The 18,904-nt window shown below is 37.5% G+C and overlaps 3 protein-coding genes across 7 annotated transcripts in view; 2 read left to right on the top strand and 1 right to left on the bottom strand.

The window, feature by feature from the left end:
• RHPN2 (rhophilin Rho GTPase binding protein 2) overlaps positions 1 to 4,722 on the top strand; it is a 30,601-nt gene extending 25,879 nt beyond the window's left edge. The window contains exons 13-15 of the mRNA XM_086758209.1: positions 732 to 878; positions 1,734 to 1,889; positions 3,186 to 4,722. Of these exons, the coding sequence (XP_086614335.1) occupies positions 732 to 878; positions 1,734 to 1,889; positions 3,186 to 3,437 (555 nt within the window). The 3' untranslated portion in view covers positions 3,438 to 4,722. The remainder of the gene's footprint in view (positions 1 to 731; positions 879 to 1,733; positions 1,890 to 3,185) is intronic.
• Positions 4,723 to 6,575: 1,853 nt separating this feature from the next.
• On the bottom strand, positions 6,576 to 9,141 carry FAAP24 (FA core complex associated protein 24). The gene is made up of 4 exons (XM_010121188.2): positions 9,024 to 9,141; positions 8,226 to 8,365; positions 7,766 to 7,918; positions 6,576 to 7,124 (listed from the first exon to the last, which is right to left on the bottom strand). Exons 1-4 carry the CDS (start codon positions 9,133 to 9,135, stop codon positions 6,882 to 6,884), a joined length of 648 nt encoding a protein of 215 aa, XP_010119490.1. The 5' UTR covers positions 9,136 to 9,141; the 3' UTR covers positions 6,576 to 6,881.
• Positions 9,142 to 10,154: 1,013 nt separating this feature from the next.
• The window catches only part of CEP89 (centrosomal protein 89), a 38,290-nt gene continuing 29,540 nt past the window's right edge, over positions 10,155 to 18,904 (top strand). For 2 of the 5 annotated variants that reach the window (XM_086758250.1, XM_086758253.1), the window contains exons 1-7: positions 10,155 to 10,248; positions 12,167 to 12,273; positions 13,567 to 13,722; positions 14,334 to 14,535; positions 15,684 to 15,789; positions 17,388 to 17,419; positions 18,647 to 18,701. In XM_086758250.1, coding sequence (XP_086614376.1) covers positions 10,210 to 10,248; positions 12,167 to 12,273; positions 13,567 to 13,722; positions 14,334 to 14,535; positions 15,684 to 15,789; positions 17,388 to 17,419; positions 18,647 to 18,701 — 697 coding nt within the window. In that variant the 5' untranslated portion in view covers positions 10,155 to 10,209. The remainder of the gene's footprint in view (positions 10,249 to 12,166; positions 12,274 to 13,566; positions 13,723 to 14,333; positions 14,536 to 15,683; positions 15,790 to 17,387; positions 17,420 to 18,646; positions 18,702 to 18,904) is intronic. The other 3 variants (XM_086758251.1, XM_086758254.1, XM_086758252.1) reach the window with 2 other exon arrangements.

Here is an 18,904-nt window from a genome sequence, read left to right on the forward strand (position 1 = left end):
TGGCCCTGTAGTAACTGGGTTTTTTCAGAAGTTATCGGAGAGATCACTGCTAACTTTCAGAGGTATAAGTCAACTTGAGACGAGCAAAGAATATAAGTGCCATTTGTATATGGCTTTGTACAGCATTCATTCTTGATAACCTTCATAAAAGTCCCGTGAAGTTTCAATGGATAATTGTATACAATTTAAAGGCAGGGAGAGACTTGTAGTATTTGGAGACAGGCATGCAGAAAGTGTAATGTTGCGTGCTACAAAGCCAGTCTTTCAGGTGGCTCTGTATGTATCCATGGGCAAAGGGAATTGGGAGTTGAGGTCAGGATCAGAATATGCAATGTTTCATGAATCAATGTATCGCCTCTGAAATGGAGTAATATAGGACCTTAGAGCCTGCTACAGCCAAAGATTCTGCAGACCTTAACAGAGATCTCAGAACAACTTGGAAGTTGCTCTCATCTCAGTCATCTTGAAGCATCACCTGAACAGTCGCGAAATAGGGCTGAGCATGTCAGGGGACATCTTAAACTTTTGGGATAAATTGGACTAGATGACCTTTGAAGGTCCCTTCCAACCCTAACCATTCTATGATTCTGATTTCAGTGGAAGTAGCTGGAAGTTAACCTGAGCAAAACCTACATAAGATGAGCTTAAAGCATTATAACTTCAAAAATTAGAAATGCTTACTTAGGAATGACAGTAAACCATAATGTACCTTGCTGCTATGTTACCTCCAGGGCCCACTGACAGTGTTCTCAGCCAAGCAGAGATGGACGGCTCCACGTACCATTCGCATCCACCATGAAGCAGGAGAGCTGGGATTCAGTCTTAAAGGAGGTTCACCAGTGCAGATTTATTGTCTCGATCCAGTTTGTTCTGCAGCGGTAAGTACATTGGTGCAATATTAACAATTTGTCTCCAGATTCTATCATTACAATCTTTGAAATGTAACTTTAGCTTGTTTGTACTGGTGTACAGAATATTTATTGAGTTCTACTGTACATCAGTATAGTAAATTCATATACTCGGAACAGGTTTTCAGTGCTGTATACGCTTTTGGTGTTAGATTATCCATATCTCTCACATCTCATCAAACTGTTGATGTCTTCCTCTGTTCACACTTAATAGATAAAAAGTCCCAAATAACAAAAGCAAATGTTATTCCCTATCTAATTCAGGAAGTTAGAAGGGACAAAGGCTTTAAAAGGTAGCAACAACGACAAAGATGAAGATCAGGAAGGGAAGGCCAAGTAGCACGTACCCAAGGAAAAAGAGGGGAAAGAATGTATTATTGGCTTCTGATATGTTGTTCTTTTGCAGGAAAAAAAACCAAAGGGATAAAGCAGCATGCAGTGATGAGCATAGTTTAGCTATAGGAAAAGCAGAAGCAACCACAGAAGTACAAATACTGAAGAAATAGAAGTAAAAACTGGAGAAAATAGCTCATGGGGGATGATAGGGTAGCAAAAAACAGGTTTCACTTATGTAAGGAGAAAAGTGAAAAGGAGCCAACGTTTAAGTATGCAAGAATCAGATTTATCAATGGTAACTCAAATAGGTCATTTGTGTACCTGAAAAAGTTGCATGTGTATACGCTTTTGTTCCATATGTATGGCTGGACAATGGTTTTATAGCAAATAAGAGGGAAATGCCTTTAGGGCAAATACTGTATGATGACAAAAGCATTTGACACCACTTTATAATTCCAGATAATAACTTGTGCAAATTTCTTTTTACAGTCGATGGGCCTAAAAGAAGGCGACTACATTGTTTCTGTTGGTGGTGTGGATTGCAAGTGGCTTGGAGTGAATGAGGTGCTGGAAAAATTCAAAAGTGTGGGAGAGCAGCCCATTGAGATTGAGGTTATCAGTTGCCAGGATACAGCAGCATCCATGGTATGTAGTGAGGCAAATATGTTTTGCAGATTGGATATGTGAGAGTTTTTTTAACTTTCCTGGCTTCAGTCCCTGATTAATGTTTATTTTAATGTAGTCAGATATCCCACTCCATACAGTGAATATATAAAGCATTTCAGGCATGTGTTCAGCTTTAAACAGTCTGTTTAAATCATCATGACTTAGCAAGCTAAAGTAGTCTGTGTGCATGGGAGTGGTTGGGTGGTAGGGTGTTTGTAGTGGAGCTGCTTAGATTAATTGCATTATGAATTCCAGGGCATATTTTATTTTCCCCCTAACTTGTCCCAGAGGATGAAAATATTACCCTGTTTGGCATTGGAAAAGCCACAGTGAAACAATAATGGAATTAAATAGAACACCCAAGACTACATGCTTATTTTCTATGCACTGTTAACATAAATGATCCATGACTTTTGTATTAAATCACCAATTAATGTATGTATTTTATATTTTGGTGGACTTCAACTGCCTAGTCAGTTACTAAGGTACTGTAGAAGCTTTAGACTAAGGAAAAACAATCACAAGATTAAAAAATGTTAAGCTCTAAAAAACTTATTTGTAGTCTGAGAGAACCTGTAGTTCAGCTAAATCCACTGCTTCATGCTTCTAACATTCCCTGGCAAGCTTAGGCACTGAATTACGTTGCCTTAGAAGCGATCAAGGTGCTCTTACTGCTGTTAGCTTTTCTTGTTTTGTTTAAGAACTCAATTTTCCTTATTGAAAATAAGGAACTGCATACCTGCCATTCCAAGCTGCTGCTGGAAACAAAAGGCTAGAATATAATCAAATTGCTTCAGGGTGCAGCTAAGATAAGACAGAGAAGGCTGTGCCTTTCAGGTATCCAAAAAGAATGTCCTACAGTAGCTCTTGTTGTCATAGCTGCAATCAACATGGCACCTGTCCAGAAACAGCAAAAAGACTCCCCTTCAGAGATCTGTGCAAGACCTACATAACTTCAGCTTTGTAGAGAGGTTAGTGTATGTATATCGTACAGTTAATGCTAGAAGCCAGTAAATGCTAACTATAACACAACCCATGGAAAAGATTCACAAGTCCCTCCACGCTTTGTGTAGTATACCCTTGAGTCAACGTGGGCTAAATACCAGAATCACAGCACTCTCCGAAGGGCCTTGTGTTCAGTTAGTATGTCATTAGCACAGAAAGCTTGCTGTAGTCTGCCTTTGAAAACTGTTTGCACAGTAATCTTTTGTTACCTTCAGAATTTTGACCCATTTTCGGTGACTGATTCTTATAATGCTTCTCTTTTTCCTACAGCATAGTAAAAGTGCAACTTATTCTGTGGGAATGCAGAAGACATACTCGTTAATCTGTTTAGCTATGGAAGAGGATAAGATTGATCAGACCAAGAAAGCCCCACTAAAACTGCCTTTTCTAAGTTGGGGAACTAAAAACAGACAGAAGGCTGCAAGCACCCTCTGCCTTCCTTCAGCTGTGGCTGGAAGTTCTCAGATTAAGAAGAAGCTGTCTCCCTTCACACTTCTGAATACAGAAAGTTCATTGTACTGAATCTTTCAGAAGGATCTGTTAACATGATACTCTTCTTTAAAATGTATATAAAATACATTGATCAATTTTATCATATATATGTGTATAAATTGAGACAAATGCCATTGACCTAATTTACTGTGTAGTGAGGCATGATGAAGGTCAGAGGCTGGCAGAAACTGTAAAACTTAAGTATTTGAAGATTAGAATGAAGTGGTTTGGGAGTATGGAATAACAATTAGTAGATGATAAAATTGCTTACATGAGGACTGGATTCCTTTGGAATGTCAAAATAGTATCATGACTAATTTTTTTATAACTATGATAGATGGGAGTTATTTATTACAAACTTGATGCTGCGTGCAAAACAATAGGGGACATATGAAAGGATGCTTTTGCTGTAAAAGTTGAGTCAATAATAAATCACTTAGCACAATTTTAAAGAATTATCTTAACAAACCACAGGGGAGACAGAAAAACATGCAGAGAAACTACCCTTGTGCCAAGGAGCAGTGTCATGTAGTTGTGGTTTTTATGCATAGACATTCTCTTTTCTGAGAGTACCAGATGTATTCTACTGAATAGTTAATTTAATTTGGGAAGAGAATTAGAAGGCTTAGAAGTCAAAAGATCTTTTGAACTGCAAAAGGTTTTTCTCTGTTCTTTTTCTGAGGTAGGCTACATTTTAAATGCCTGCTGATTCAATTGTTAAAAACAGGCTTTATGCCAAACTTGAAATTATTAACCTACTTACCGTTAAGACTTTGTATCTCATTAGTCTTGATAAAATTGATAGCTGTGGAAAAAAAAAGTCTCAAAACTGACATATTCCAATATATTGATCAAGAGTATGTTAAGTTGTGGTGATGCTTTAAAATATGATAAAAAAGTGCTTGTGAGGCTAAGTGACAGAATATTTATTTACTACCACACCAGCTAAATAACCACAGATATAAAGTCCTCCTCCTCCCCTTAGAGCAATTCATGAGCAAGTATTGGCTATATATATTAAAGAAAGAGACAAAAAAAAAAAACAAAAAACCAAACCAACTGTGTGAGCGTTTCTTTGAGAGTCTTCTATTCTCTGAAATTGAAATTAATGGAAAATTGCTAACACTGTAGTGTTAGTTAATATTGCCATCTACAGAGTAGATATATGCTGTTTGATACTCAAAACTTAAAATGTGGGGACAGTTTGCATCTGGGTGTAAACTTTAAAGTTGTCTTTTTTTTTTTTTAGTTTCTTATGTAATAGGTGTAAATATGTTGATAACACTTATTTAAGAATAAAAATCAGTTGCTGACATTTAGTAGTAGCTTTTTGATTCTGCTACAGCTTGGATGATACGGCATAATTGACAGGTTTTCATTATTTAGTGCTGGCATACCTTTTGCATGTTCCTGTAATGTTGCTTACAAAGATCTAAGAAAGTGTCTTAGGAGTTTATATTGTATAATACAGGAAGTTACACTGTAAAACTTGCTTCCTTACAAAGAGCATTAACAGATTTCTAGATTTCCCTCTAAAGGTTACATTAAAAATGTTGTAAATGACTTACTTAGACTCACCTATCCTTAAAAGTTGCTTTTCACGTGTGTTTGTAGTAGCACTTGTTTTACACCACAAGCAGCAGCATTCATATACTGATACAAAAGACCCTGCCATACAATATTCCATACAGAAGAGATTTATTTTGTATGTATAGCTAAAATTACTATCCAGCTAATGAAATCTTTAGCTAAAAGTCACACTTCATTTCTCTTAGCCCACGATGATAGTCTTCCTACAAATATCTTTCCTCTTAGCTGCACGATTAACTGCCTTTCTGTTCCCATCATTACACTCAGTAGTCTGTGAGGAAAGGTTAGGGGGGGTCTTTTCTTATTTAACCACCCCCCCACCCCATTCAAATCAATATTTGAGCTTTTCAAGTGCCATACAAATACATACTTACTGTTTTCTGTCAGCTAACTAAAGACTCATTCTACACTGACTGGTAGCCAACAGCAAGTTACCTTCTTGCTTAGACTACAGGAATATCTGTAAAAAGTTTCTATCCACAAGGATGTATAGGGCTACTCTAAAGCCCTAAAAATAAAAGTTTGCAATAGATGGGTAGTTTAGCCTATAGCTCCATTAGGTACTAACTGTTACTACTTCAAGTGACCTTTTTTTAATGCACTGAACAGATGGCCATTTTAAGTAGTAAAAAGGTGTTTGCCTTGCAACATCAATAGCCACATACCTTTAGATGTGAAATCCAGTCTCCATAGCAAAGTGCCAAAGTCTGAGAGAAAGAGGGAGCAAATAGATATATAAAGAAGCTTAAGCATGCCCTAGTTGTAAGAAAGTAGTGTCTTTTTCTGTAGTTCTGGAAATTCTGATGTTTAGTATTCAGTAAAATAAATATTTATGCCCAAATTATAAGTGTATTTTCATCAAAAGTAAGGAATCGATATAAATAACAGGTATATCTGCTGTCCACACTAACCAGTGGATGAGACTGGTAACACAGGTTCCAAGGTTCTATTATTCGCTTCTCTTTTTAGTTTACAAAAGGGAGTTGAAAATCCTGCTCAACCACCTTTCTGCTGTGATCCAAAACCCAAGTAGCATGAAAGAAGCTTTTCACACACCTCCTTAATGGGTACAAAAGGCAAAAGGCAATTTTACTGTTACTAAATAGGATAAGAAGATATTTTAAAATAAAATGCAAGATGTCAGGAAAACCAACCCTCCTCTTTACAAATAACTCTTGAAAAGGTCAATACTGGAAGAACAGGATAAATTATGAATTTTGATCAAAGCTTCTAATATTCTCATTGTCATGTATTATTATAATTTGTATTATAATTAATACAACTGTTAATTAATACATCAAAATATATTGTAATTGTTTATAGTTATCCCAACCTATATTCAAAGTACAACATGAATTAACCAAGATTTTGGATATTAGACACAAAGGAATAAATTTGATAACATAAGTTTGTGTGAAGTCAAAGATGTCTTCCAGTAGGACTTTCCAAAGTAACTCCAAGAAGATCTAAATCAAACATATTCCTATAAAGCAATGTATGCTAGTGTTTTAAAAGCACTCTAGCTCACATTTCCGGTTACTGAGAAGGTAACATCACCCACATATTAATAAAGTTTATTTCTGGAAGACGGAAGTAAGCAAGAAAATTGCTTTTCCATTTTTCTTTCGTGGATGCTGAAAAAGACAGATGCAAAAGACTTCACAGCCCTCTTTCCAAGGCAATTTTCACAGCTCATTCTACATAAGAACAGCTGTAAAAAGCAGCAGCAGAGTAATATCTAGACAATTAGTCAACACCCTCCAGTTGTTACCAGGATTACAGAAATTACCATAATATGTGATTATTAAAAATGAAATTTTATAATTCACAAGAACCAAACGAACAAGAAGTCTTTGTTTGCCCAAACAGCACTACACATGCATGTCAGGAACATAAAAAAGTATAAATTTGTTGTGCTACCGTTTGTCCAACTACTAGCTCAAGCTCTTTGACAGATGCATTACAAAGCCGGTGGATGCTTCCAAAATGTTGCAGTAAAAGTAGAGCTTTTGTTTTCCCAACTCCTGGAATTTGTTGCACGGTCCGAAACACTGATGGCTCTGCCAGCTGAGAACACTGCTTACGAAGAAAGGGGTTACTGTTGTGATCCTTACTTTGTTCACGGACCTGAAGCAAAACAAAACCGTAAGTGACACGGAGTGCCCTCTGCTGGAGCTCTGCTTTTGGTGTTTAAAATAGTTTTGTCTCAAGAGAGTTCAATGCAATCATTAGGAAGTTTAGAAAATCGGCTCCCTTAGGTGTATGCCCTTACTAAGGGTTTTGATGCAGATCTACAAAGTCTCAGTAGGAAACCAACAGTTTCTTAATACCAACTATGAATTAAAACCATGATTTTGTCATATTTTTGACACAATCAGAGACAGGACAAAGGAAAAGAGAAACAACATAAGAACACAAGTTTCCCTAGCCTGAGACAAAGCAAAATCTCAAGTCAGTTTTGACAGAGAAAAGTGAGGGTTGCCTAATGCTATCCAGTGATATCTCAGTGAGAGATCACATTAAAAAAATCCAGTATTGTATTCTTAAACTTTTTTTCTTTGTTCCCAAATGAGCCCTTTTTCTGCTGAGCTATACTACCACATTACTGTTGCAGGATATTTATGCCTTACATTCAAACAACAAAACATATTGCGTTCTTTAAGATGTCGGATATTATTTCTGAAATGAGTGATGACTGTGGGAAAACAGGTAATTCTCCTCATGTCTCATATTTTAATAAATGTTTGTCCACTAACATAGAAACTTACTAGCTGAGTAATAAGTTGAGAAGCTTCTCCTTGATTTGCCACAGGAAGCAACACCATTCCAAGTTCTAGCACAACAAGCTTCTGTACTGCTAAGAAGTACTGATCACTTATTTGGGTTCTCTCCACAATTACAATTCCCTTAAGGCTGCTGGCCTGTATTTAAAGGAAAAAATAAGAAAAGTCCTAGTTAATGACAAGCTGATGCAATGCAACAGAAAGAAAACTGTCAGGTATGCGCTGCCTGAAATCAAATCAGAGGAAGAACAGAAGTCACAGCAACAGTACTAAGGTTTAACACAGCATTATTACACAGTTGCATAATTTTTCAGTTTTCAGGTGGAAATTATCACAAAAGTTTCGCTCCACTACAATTTAAAAATAACACAAAAAGAATGTTTTCAGAAGCATGAAAAAAAATACAAATTGAAAACTTTTCCTTTTCTCTTTATATAGTACTTACATTTCTAAACCGAACCAATCTTCGTTTGAATTCATCCCCTGCAACCAAATCTGCTTCAGAAATATATAAAATGCAAGTTCTGTTTGAAAGATGAAAATCCACAAGTCCCAATCTGTCTTCAAAGATGAGTCTAATTTTTCCTTAAGGTGAGATCGTTGAAAGAAGAGATACAGCAGTTTAGTTAAAAAAATACCAATAATTACTTCACAGAACAACCTTCCTAACGTGACAATAATCCTAGTGACTCGACAATGAAATTCATATTCTTTAAAAGCCTTCCTTCTCTTTAAGGAAAACTGGTACAGGCGATCCAAAGTACTGTGTGATGCCTTTAGTAATACCAATTAATGGCACTCTCAAACTACAGATTTGAAAGTGCTATAGCTTCTCCATAAACTGTACTTGAGCAAAACCATCACATGCTATTTTGAAGTTATCATCACTGGCACAGTTTGCTCTGTCAACAGATGACAGCACAGTCACAGTATCCACGTAAATTCGAGGAAATTAAGTGCAGGTGGGTATTCCCAACACTCCCACTGCTGTGGTTCCCAAGAAGCAGGTACTTCTGCTTCTTCTCTACAGTGCTCAGCAACTATGCAAATATGACAGAACTGATAATGTAAATACGTGACAGACAAATAGGAATTTTCAACCTGCTAACATAGGCTGTACCAAAAATATGGGACCAGTCAGGCATAGAGTAAAACATATTCCAGCCATTCTTCACAACACCATGTGACAGAGGGGAATGCTTTGCCTGAATTGTTTTTTCTCTTCTAATTTGTTTGTGCTTACCTTGTAGCCTTTGGGCTATCTCTGACCCCCTCCACTTCTCATTTCCAATCACATGCCCAAAAGGGACAACTATAGATTCTGCTGTTACAGGCAAGTTGGCTTTTGTTGTCATCACGCCTCCTTTATTTCAGTAGCAGCTACACTCTAGAAAAAAATGCGGAGGAGATAGTAACACATTTTATAAACTTGCTCCAAACTTAATTTTATGATTAAATTTTATAAGATGTAATACTCTGGAAGAGAGACTATCTCCTCTTTGAAGCTACCTTACAGTTATGGTTACTATATGAAAACTGGTAAGCTGCTCTGTTTGCTTGAATACAGGCTGTTGGCATTCAAGTTCCACTCCCAACTCTGCCAGTCAATCTGAAAAAACCCTGAATTAGGACACACAGATGATTAAAAAAAAAAAAAAGAAAAATCACACTCCGCCTTTTCTATGCCTTCATCCACCCTTGCTGGGGGAAAGTCTGCTGCAATTACAAAGCTGACTCCAGAGGCATCTCCAGCCCCCAGCTGGCAGAAGTCACCAGACATTATTAGGGGGTAGCTGCTGGGAGAGGTTATTTTCAGGTTCGCCAGCTTTAGGCGGTGTTCTGACTCCAGAGGAAATGGGAGTCTTTGAGGGCCAGGCACGGCGTACGGAGAAGAGCCAAAGACGAGCCGGTAGCTCCGCAAACACCACCCGCATCCTGCGGCCCGGCCCCGAGCGAGCCCTCTCCGGAGGCCCGTTCTGAGAGGCGCGGGGCCCGGCCCCCCGCTGACCTGCCCAGAAGAGGCTGAGCTCCGTTCCGGGCACCTCGGCCTCTCGGGGCCGCAGCCTCTCCTCCGGAGACCCCGCCGGGAAGGGGACCCCGCCACCCCCTCCGGAGAGGCGACGCCTCACAACCCTCAGACGAACAACCCGCCTCAGAGCACGCGCCTGGCTGACAGCGGCGGCCGCAAATAGGAAGTGAGAGCTCAGCCGCCCGTCAGCGAATGAGAAGGCGGGATGGGGCGGGCGTCGTCACTGGTAGGTTGCTAAGGCCGGAGGAGGGGTGAGTAAGGCGCGTGCCGATTGGGGGAGCGCAAACCCGCAGCAAATCCGCCACGTCGTTGTTAGCAAGTGGGTCGCCGGAGAAGCGTCCGAAGCGGGAAGAAAGTAGTGGTGAGGCGGTGGCAGAGCGCTGTCCCCTACTCGCTCCCGATGGCGTTCAGTTTCTGGAGAGGCCGGAAGGGCCCCTTCGTGAGTATCGCCCGGTCCAGGGTCGGTCTCTGTCCCCGTGAGGCAGGGCCAGCGGGGGAGGCGGGCGGCCGTGCCTGAGCGGGACGAGCGGAGGCCCCCGGGGAAGGCGGCTGCGGCTGACGGCAGCGATCGCTGAGCCGTTTGACTGAAGCGAAGAACGGGGAGAAAAATAAATCCTAAGCAAAGTAAAGACGGTGTCTGGAGCCCGGGCGCTGGTGATCTCCTTTCGCTCAGTCCCGGGCCTGCCCGTCTGCTCCAGACACGCCCGGCTGTGGCGGGGCGGGGGAGGAGCACCCGGCGCCCCTCCCCTCCAGGGAGGCCTCGGTACCGGCGCGGGCTGAAGCCCCCGGAGTGGAGGCGGGGGTCGCTCGCTTCCAGCGCTTGCCGAGGTGGTGTTCGAAGCACTCGTTCATTGCCGTAAAGTGAACTGATAAAAGTTCGTAGCGAAAAGTTAGAGCAGCCAAGCTTGTAGGATTGTCAGCAGTGGTGCGGGTATTATCTTTTAACGTACGTGAAGTTTCTTTATTATTAGAATGAAAATAAAGCGTTGATCTTTTGTTGTTGTCTTACTGTGAGATGACAGCATCCTTTTACCTCAGCTGTATTCCCTGATAATCATAGTAAGACTTATACAGTCAACAGCCTTTAGTAAACAAAATGCTGCATGCCAGACAGACTTCCAAAGTTAGGGAGCAGTGCATCTGTGAGATAAGAGTGAGTAAAAAGACAGTCTTTGTAGTGCACCATTTAGTTATTTGATGCAACTTCCTGTAAAGGCGGAAATATTTCCCAGTTCACCTGTCCATTATCCTTTTGGAGAAGACAATCAAAGAATAATTAAAAAAAAAAAATCTTTGTAGCAGAAATAGCAGAATCTTAGCCTGTTTTACTCCTTGCAACAGTAACATCTGTTTGAAGGTGATGGACTTTATTATGACATAGTATTTTCCGATGCCTAGAAAGAGGACAAGAGGTCATGGGCAAAAATTCAAATACAGAAAATTCCACTTAAATGTAATAATAATAATTAAAAAAATACTGTGAGAGAGGTCCATAATAATAATTTAAAAATACCGTGAGAGTGGTCCAGTACGAGAACAGGTTGCCCAGCTAGGTTGTGGAGTCTCCACCCTTGGAGATATTAAAAACCTGACTGGACAGGATCCCAAGCAACCCTCTCTGGTTGACCCTGCTTTGAGCAGGGACTTGGACTAGACAATCTCCAGAGCTCCCTTCCATCCTCAACCATTATGTGATTCCATTCAAAGTACTCTTTGTAGGGAACTCGTCCCAGTTTTTCTGAGCTGATATGTAATGTTGTCCTTCTAAAAAAAAATTGTTGGGTTTGCTGATAAAAACACATTAAGATTTTTTTTTTATTATTATTCAGGTTGAACCTTTGACTACAAGACCTGTTTAGTGATAGTTTTTTCTTCCATCTTATACTGCTATGGCTGAGGATTACTTCTGACTGACAGACTCTTTCTACAAGGAAGAGTAGACTGTTACTTGGTTAACACTGGGTTAGTCTACAATGCAGTGTTACTCAGAAGCAGGGTTCAAATATTTTGAAAAAAGTTAATTTCCAGTACTCATTTTTTCTTGATATATATAAAGGAAAAAACAAATTGAGTAAGTTAAAATTCTGGTTTATACAGATTATGATGTAGGGGGTGGAAAACGTACATTCATGGGTCTTATGTAAATTACATTTCTAACCTTCATTAGCAGCTGTTCATACATGTTAAAAAGTTAAACTTAGAACCATTTCAAGTCTTCTGTTTACATTAATTGCATGTAATTGTTCTTCCTTTTTGTATTATTTTGCACTGTTAGTTTTTTTGCATGTTCAATTCTGTGTTTTTTTCATTGTGAGCCTTCAAGTCATTGTCAACTAATTTTATTTTAAATTGTTTAGAAACATATAGCTCATGGCCTGGTCCCTGCCGCTACCATAGCTCCTAAACCTGCAGTTCCCCGCACCCCTCCCCCTCGTAGTCCAAACCCTTCTCCAGAAAGGCCCAGGTAGGTTTTGAGTTTGGTTTTTTGTTGTTTTTTTTTTTTTTTTTCTTAATCAACTACAGTAGCATACTAGAAAAGCATGATTAGAAGAATTGCATGTCCTTGCTGCAGTATTTGCATAAGCTTTTTCATAAACAGAATATCTCTTTAATTGGGGCAGTTCTCTTCTTTGAACTTTTAAGATACCTATTTTTCTCCCACTCCTAAGCTTGTTAAATAATAAGGCCAATGGCCATTATGAATATGTAACTTACTATAAATCTGACTCAATTAAAAACAAATGGACTATTTAAATTTAGAGCTATTTTTAGTTTGTCTCTGCTACATAGAGTGTAGGACTGTAACGGTACTAGTACCATGAGTCAGGACATTTTAACTCTTTAGAAAAGCATAATTTAAATGTTACTACAATGCCATTTTGTTACATATTTAAAAAAGCAGGGACTTCAAAAACTGGCATGTAAAACCACGTCGGATTCAATTTGAATTAGCCATATAGGCAAGTTACATAAAAAGAAAAGACAAATTTCTTTTTCTTCTCATTTGTAGTTTCTTACAGTTTTTCTTTTATATTTTCTCTATGTTTAGTTCAATTCTGGTTGTTTTCTATCATCTTTCTAGTGTCTGTAATGTTCCTACTTCATCTTAGTTCATTTCTTCCTTTCTGACCTCCAGTTGTTGTCATTCCTGATACAGTCCTCACCATTTCTCTCCTTTAACCTTTGTTCCTACTTGTTCCTTCCTCTTCATGTTACCCTTTTCTGTACTCCACAGCATCCCACAAATAGGCACTTCTATCTAGTTACACTTGCCCTAGTTTGCAATGTGTCAGCGTTTGTTAACAGCTTCAGAGAAATCAGGAAAAGGTTCAGAGTATGGAATAATGGAAACTAGGAGATGAAATAGCGGAACATGGAACACTTTTTCAACACAATGCCAAGTAGTCTTGTTATGGCTAAAGTGAATGCTAAGTACTGTAAATTATCAATGTCAATTTTGGGAATGTAACTCAGTATATTCCGTGATTTTCATGCATGTGATCTGGGAAAACTGATAGGTATTGTACTTTACTCTTAGAGAGCTGTGTTACAATAGCTTGCCAAGTTTTGTGCTTTACTTTGGGAGTGAATAGTTTATAACCAGTCCCTTAGCACTTTCAGTGCTGTTTATGCTTGTTGACTGTGAACTTTGCTTTGCTTAAATAGTGAAGACACTTTGCAATGGAAAAAAATACAAAATGTGGAGCACAGAGAAGACATCAGTGTTGTTTCATTGCTTTATTCTGTTTTCTTCCAGATCTGCTCTAGCAGCAGCTATCCTTGCGACAACACTAACAGGGCGCACTGTTGCTATTCCTCAGCCTCGGCAGCGATCGCTTTCTGAAAGTGATTCCACCTATGTGGAACAAGAATGTTTTGAGCCATACGCAACAGTCACAGAGCTCAGAATGGGGTAGCGTATACTTTCTGTTCTGATATCATATCTTACAAACAGAATGTGTCAATGATACAATTTTACCAAAGAGTTAGAGCAAACTCCTGCTGTTACAGCCACTTTTTTCTCACTGCAACATAAATTGGGTCTGAAGTGTCTACAATAATTCCATTTCTCATAAAGTGATGTCACGCATACCATCTTCAGAGAGGAAGATTTAGTTTGTACAGCAGTCATGAGTAAAACCATATATTATTTCTGCCAAATGATGATCAGTTATACAAACAGTTAATCACTGAGGAATCATCTGAATTACATGTCAGATATTTCCTTTATGCTAAATAATTATTTCAGACTCTTATTTTGGTAGAATTAGCACACTTCTATCTCTAGCTGGCATTTTCTTTAAGATAGAGAAGAAAATTCAGCTCCAGTGTTAATCATGTATTCTAAAGCGTACATATAGGCTGGATTCGTTTTTTGGAGCTGACAGAAGTTTAGATGTCCATTTGTGTCGGCTCTTTGGACTTGTGTATACTGTAAGACTGATGGTTCTACTTTACTAGTGTTTATATTTTTGGAAGGGTAAGCAACACTGAAACAGGCTTTAAACTGCATTCTACTTGCAGGCCAAACTGGAAACTTGATGGTAGTGACAGTTCTCCCGCACAGTCCCTGGGAATATCAGGCAATTATGGTGAGGACGAGGACATGGATACCTGTCTTTCAGATGCTGATAAAGAGGCAGAGTCCAGCTGTCACAGTAATGAGAAAAAGGGAGAAAGCTTTAGCACCAATGCTGTTTATGCTGTTCCCTGCAAGAAAAAAAAGGTAGGATTTTCAAATGCGTTAATTCGTTTACTGTGTTTTAATATATTAATGCAAATATTAGGTATTTCTAAGGCTTTTCATTCCTTCTTACACTTTAGACATTTATTCAATTTTTATTTCACATGCTGCTTTTTGTGATTCATTTACTCCTATACAAGTTATGTTTGTTTGTTCATCCTCACAGATTCCATATCTCTGATTATTTGGAGCCTTTTCTTATTAGGAAAACACTGATATGGTGTATAAATGTTGTGCATAATTTAGTCTTGCAAAATGTCTGATATTTTATGTTGAGTGTGACACATAACTAGTAGATTAGAAGCACTAGGAACTTTACCTTTATATGATGAAAGCTTAGTTAATGATTCAGTATTGTGCTAATGAGCAGAGACCTATGTAGAGACAGGGAAATTCAGAATCAAACAAAATAAATTACCTTGTTTTCTTGAAGACAAGTAGATTTTTCTATTTTATAGGTTTGGACCGTCTTAACTAGCAATAAGCAAGATAAATACTCCTAAGGCACATTTAAAGTTCAGTCCAAAATTATACAAAAATGTAACAAAGAGGAAGAAGTAACTGAGTACTAAAGAGGCAATAAAATGCTATATATAGGAAAGAAATCAGAAAACAACCCTAAGTGAAGAGATAGTAGTCAGTAAGACGAGGGAAGGAAAAAAAAAAGGGAGCGAGTGGAATATGTGGGACACTGGTGTGCAATCAGCAGGGCAAAAACAGTGAAGACAATGTTAAAAATGACTTATGAATCCCTCAGTGCTGTGACACAGTAGATAAATGGTTGGTCTTTTTTTAAGAGCAAGTTTTGTGACAACACAGGAAACAGGCAAATGTAGGATACTTTCACAGACCATTGTGACTGAATAAGGTGACAAGGGAGTATTTGCCCTGTAAACTAAATGACTATCATAGTTTGTTGATCATTGTAAGGTTTAGATTTTATTTACATAGAGCCCTAAACAAACAAACAAAAAGCATACCGTATCATTTACTATCTTAAAATACTGGAGTACAATTCTGAATGTGACTGGGACATTAGTACACTAAAAGTTTTATACAGATATCAAGACATACAGGATATTTTAACAGTATTATCATAATTTAAATAGGCTTGTCTTGTTTTTACATAGGAAGAATTTCTACCATCACCTAGTACTAATGCTGACAAGAAAGAGGTGCCTTCTCATGAAACTGATTTGCAGGTGGTGGTGGATGAGTCAAACGTGCAAATAGAAGGTAAATAAACTTACTTGAAGTCAAAATGCCGTACCTTTGAAACCACTGGAAAAATAATTTTTGAATAAAATAAATTTAATACTATATTATAATGATTTTTTTGGTAAAGTGCAGTGAAAGAAATACTACTAGATACTTAGCAATTTCTAGTAGTTACAGAAAATTAAAAATCTTCATGAAGAGGGGAAGATTGGTCTATATTCACTGTATAACTGAAACTCCTAAACATCCACTGTCAGATAGTGTAAAAAGAGAGGGGGGAGGGGGAAAAAGGTTTGTGAAATCTGTCTTTTCTGGTACAGTCATTCTCTACTATGTTTCTGTTGATGTTTGTGCCAGAATCAATCTAGTTTATACTCTGGAAACTAATGGAGTGTTACTGTGCTCAAGAAATGGAAAAAAGTAAAAACTACCAATATTTAAGAAAAAAAAAAAGCTAAAGAGATAGAAGAAAACATTTTTAATCCATAATTTTTCATGGATAAAAAAGTATTACATCTGAAAATCAGCAGTAAGAACCTTTTTTTTTTTTAAATAATCCAAGAACATGATACTAGGATTGTTTCCCATTTCTACAGAAATTCTATTGTTCTTGCTGTCTTTTAAGGTTTGGCTGTTAAAATTATACATCAGGTCACAGGAAGTTTCTGACAAAACAGAGGGCTGAACATGATCATCAGTCTCAGGTTATCACCCTAAGCTCTGAATTGTTACGCTTCCCAAATAGATTTTTTTTTTTTTTTTTTTCCCAATAAGTAATTTAATTAGATCAGGGACATTTGGTTCACAGCTAGGCCTGTCATTAAGCTATTTTTCTGTAGCAATAGAATATAATGGAGAAAAAATGATGACGAGAGCAAGACCAATCTACCTGTATAGGAGTTTTATTGCATAATTATCTTGCCTATTATTTTAAAATCAGAATTTGTTCCAGAGCTGCAAAATGCAGTTATTGCAGAGGATGGCAGCACTCCAGTAGCTATTGCATAGGAAAGAGGAAGCAGAACTGAGTCAGTTTAAAAAAAATCTTTATCCTTCTAACTTTTATTCCTGTTGGGTCCCAGTGTTGTTCCAATATTATTTCAGTGGAGTTATTTGAAAACTTTTGTAGAGAACAATATCCAGAAAGAATAGGTTGCTTTGATAAAACCATGTGGGAAGTGGATGCATTAAACTGAAAAGAATAGGATATATAAACTGTTCCTAATCCCTCTTCTACATACTAAGTGCTGCGGATCTGGGAAGCTGTCACATTTGCACTTGCCTTGTTCAGAGATGCAATAGGAATCAAACCCAGTGAAAATATTTCTTTTGTCCTTTAGTAAAATTCTAAAATAATCGTGGAAAACAACAATACAGCTTCATTTCTTCCATGGTTGCATGTATACAGTGTGAGGTAAAGTAAGGTCTCACATCAGTATCCTGCTACACCATGAAAGAGATAAAGGAAAGTCAGTGATCTAATTTGTGGGTTTGGGAGGACTTTCTTACATTTATTTGGGGTATATAATATGCATGCTTACATATCCATATGAACCATTTATAATTTACAGACTTACAAATACTTTTAATTGACGGAAAGATCTTTTTTTCTTTAGCAGAAGACCAACATCTTGCCTTGAATTTAAAGGTAAGACTTACATGAAGGTTAATTTTTGATGCATTTTGGAAAAAAGGGTGTTATAAAGAGCTGATAGTTTATGATCACTTAAAGGAAACTAATGTATTGCCACTACGGAATATTTTTCTTTTGGAGTACAAGAATGGCTAATAATTTATTTTGAAAAATTACAACTATATACGTAACTAGGCCATACAAAAGTTGGGGGTTATTATTAATTTTTTAATATATCTTTTGTTGTTCCTCATGTGAAAGAAAGAAACTGAGAGTGGAAGACAGCATGTTGTAGCAAGAGATAAGCTCTTACTGATAATTTTCAAATTCTGAGCCTGGCTTCACCAGATTTTTATGTTGTTTTCCAGCTAGGCCCATCTGCCTGCTTTCATAAGCTTGAAAAAGAATACCCAAAAGTTTAGTTTCTCAGATCAGCTTGCTGGAATATTGTTTACAAAATGGTCAGTTCTTCTATTGTTAACATAACTTTTAAAAATTCAAGTTCTTGACCACCTGTATTTTCTGTTGAAACTGAGTTTTGACTCATTTAGTCATCAGTGCCTCAGTATATTACATTACATGACATCATATCTTTACTGAACTTCACTGCTTTTTCATAAATATATTGAGAAAGTTTGTATATAGATCATGTTTGCCTCAAGTAAATATATTAGTATAAATTTAGCCTGTAGATCTTTCCTGAGGAAAGAACCTTTTGAAAATGTAAAAATAGGTACTTAATTTTTTTTTTTTTTTACCAGCAAAGGGAGAAAAAAGTGCTTCAACTTTTTTTGAAGAACATTTTACATTTAATTTATTCACTGATGCCCAGTTAGAGACTGGCAGTTAATATCATAATTGCCTATTCTAAAGTCTTACACAAACTAACAAGTGGGAGCAATATCCATTCTGTTTGATCGTGAAGCTTTATGTTTATATAACTTTTATGTCAGTCATAAAATTGTTTTAAGAACTGTACATCTCTGACAACTAAAGAAAATATTAACAATTGCAAATGTCCACAAGTGACTGATGGCAGTGGTAAGTGACAAAATGATGTCAAGATGGGTAAATGACAAGTTGTATATTGTCAGTAGTGAATCCAACCTTAAATTTTGTTGATATAAAAGAAACCGCTTCAAAAGTTATGTTTCTTAAGTTCTCTAAGAGTAATGCTGTTCAGAGTACTTTAGAAAGGATAACTGTTAAAACAAATTGTCTCATTTTTTGTTTCTCTGCTAGGAAGAAAAAATATTAGCTGAAAACCTGATACATCAGAAGCCTCCACTGTCCCCAGGTACTTCTGATTTTTCTATGACTTTACTGCATATCTTTAATTTAATAATATGCATATGTATATAAAAATACGTTTTCCTGCTTGTGTTCTCTAAGCTTAACTTGTGAGGGGGGAAAAAAAAAAAATATTTCTCCTGTACAGAAAATAGGAAAGTGCTGAGTGCTCTGCAATATGTATAAAAACAATAGTTCTAGGCTTTTTAT

The sequence above is a fragment of the Chlamydotis macqueenii genome, chromosome 13, assembly GCF_036417535.1.
Source record: "Chlamydotis macqueenii isolate bChlMac1 chromosome 13, bChlMac1.mat, whole genome shotgun sequence".
Taxonomy (NCBI): Eukaryota; Metazoa; Chordata; class Aves; order Otidiformes; family Otididae; genus Chlamydotis; species Chlamydotis macqueenii.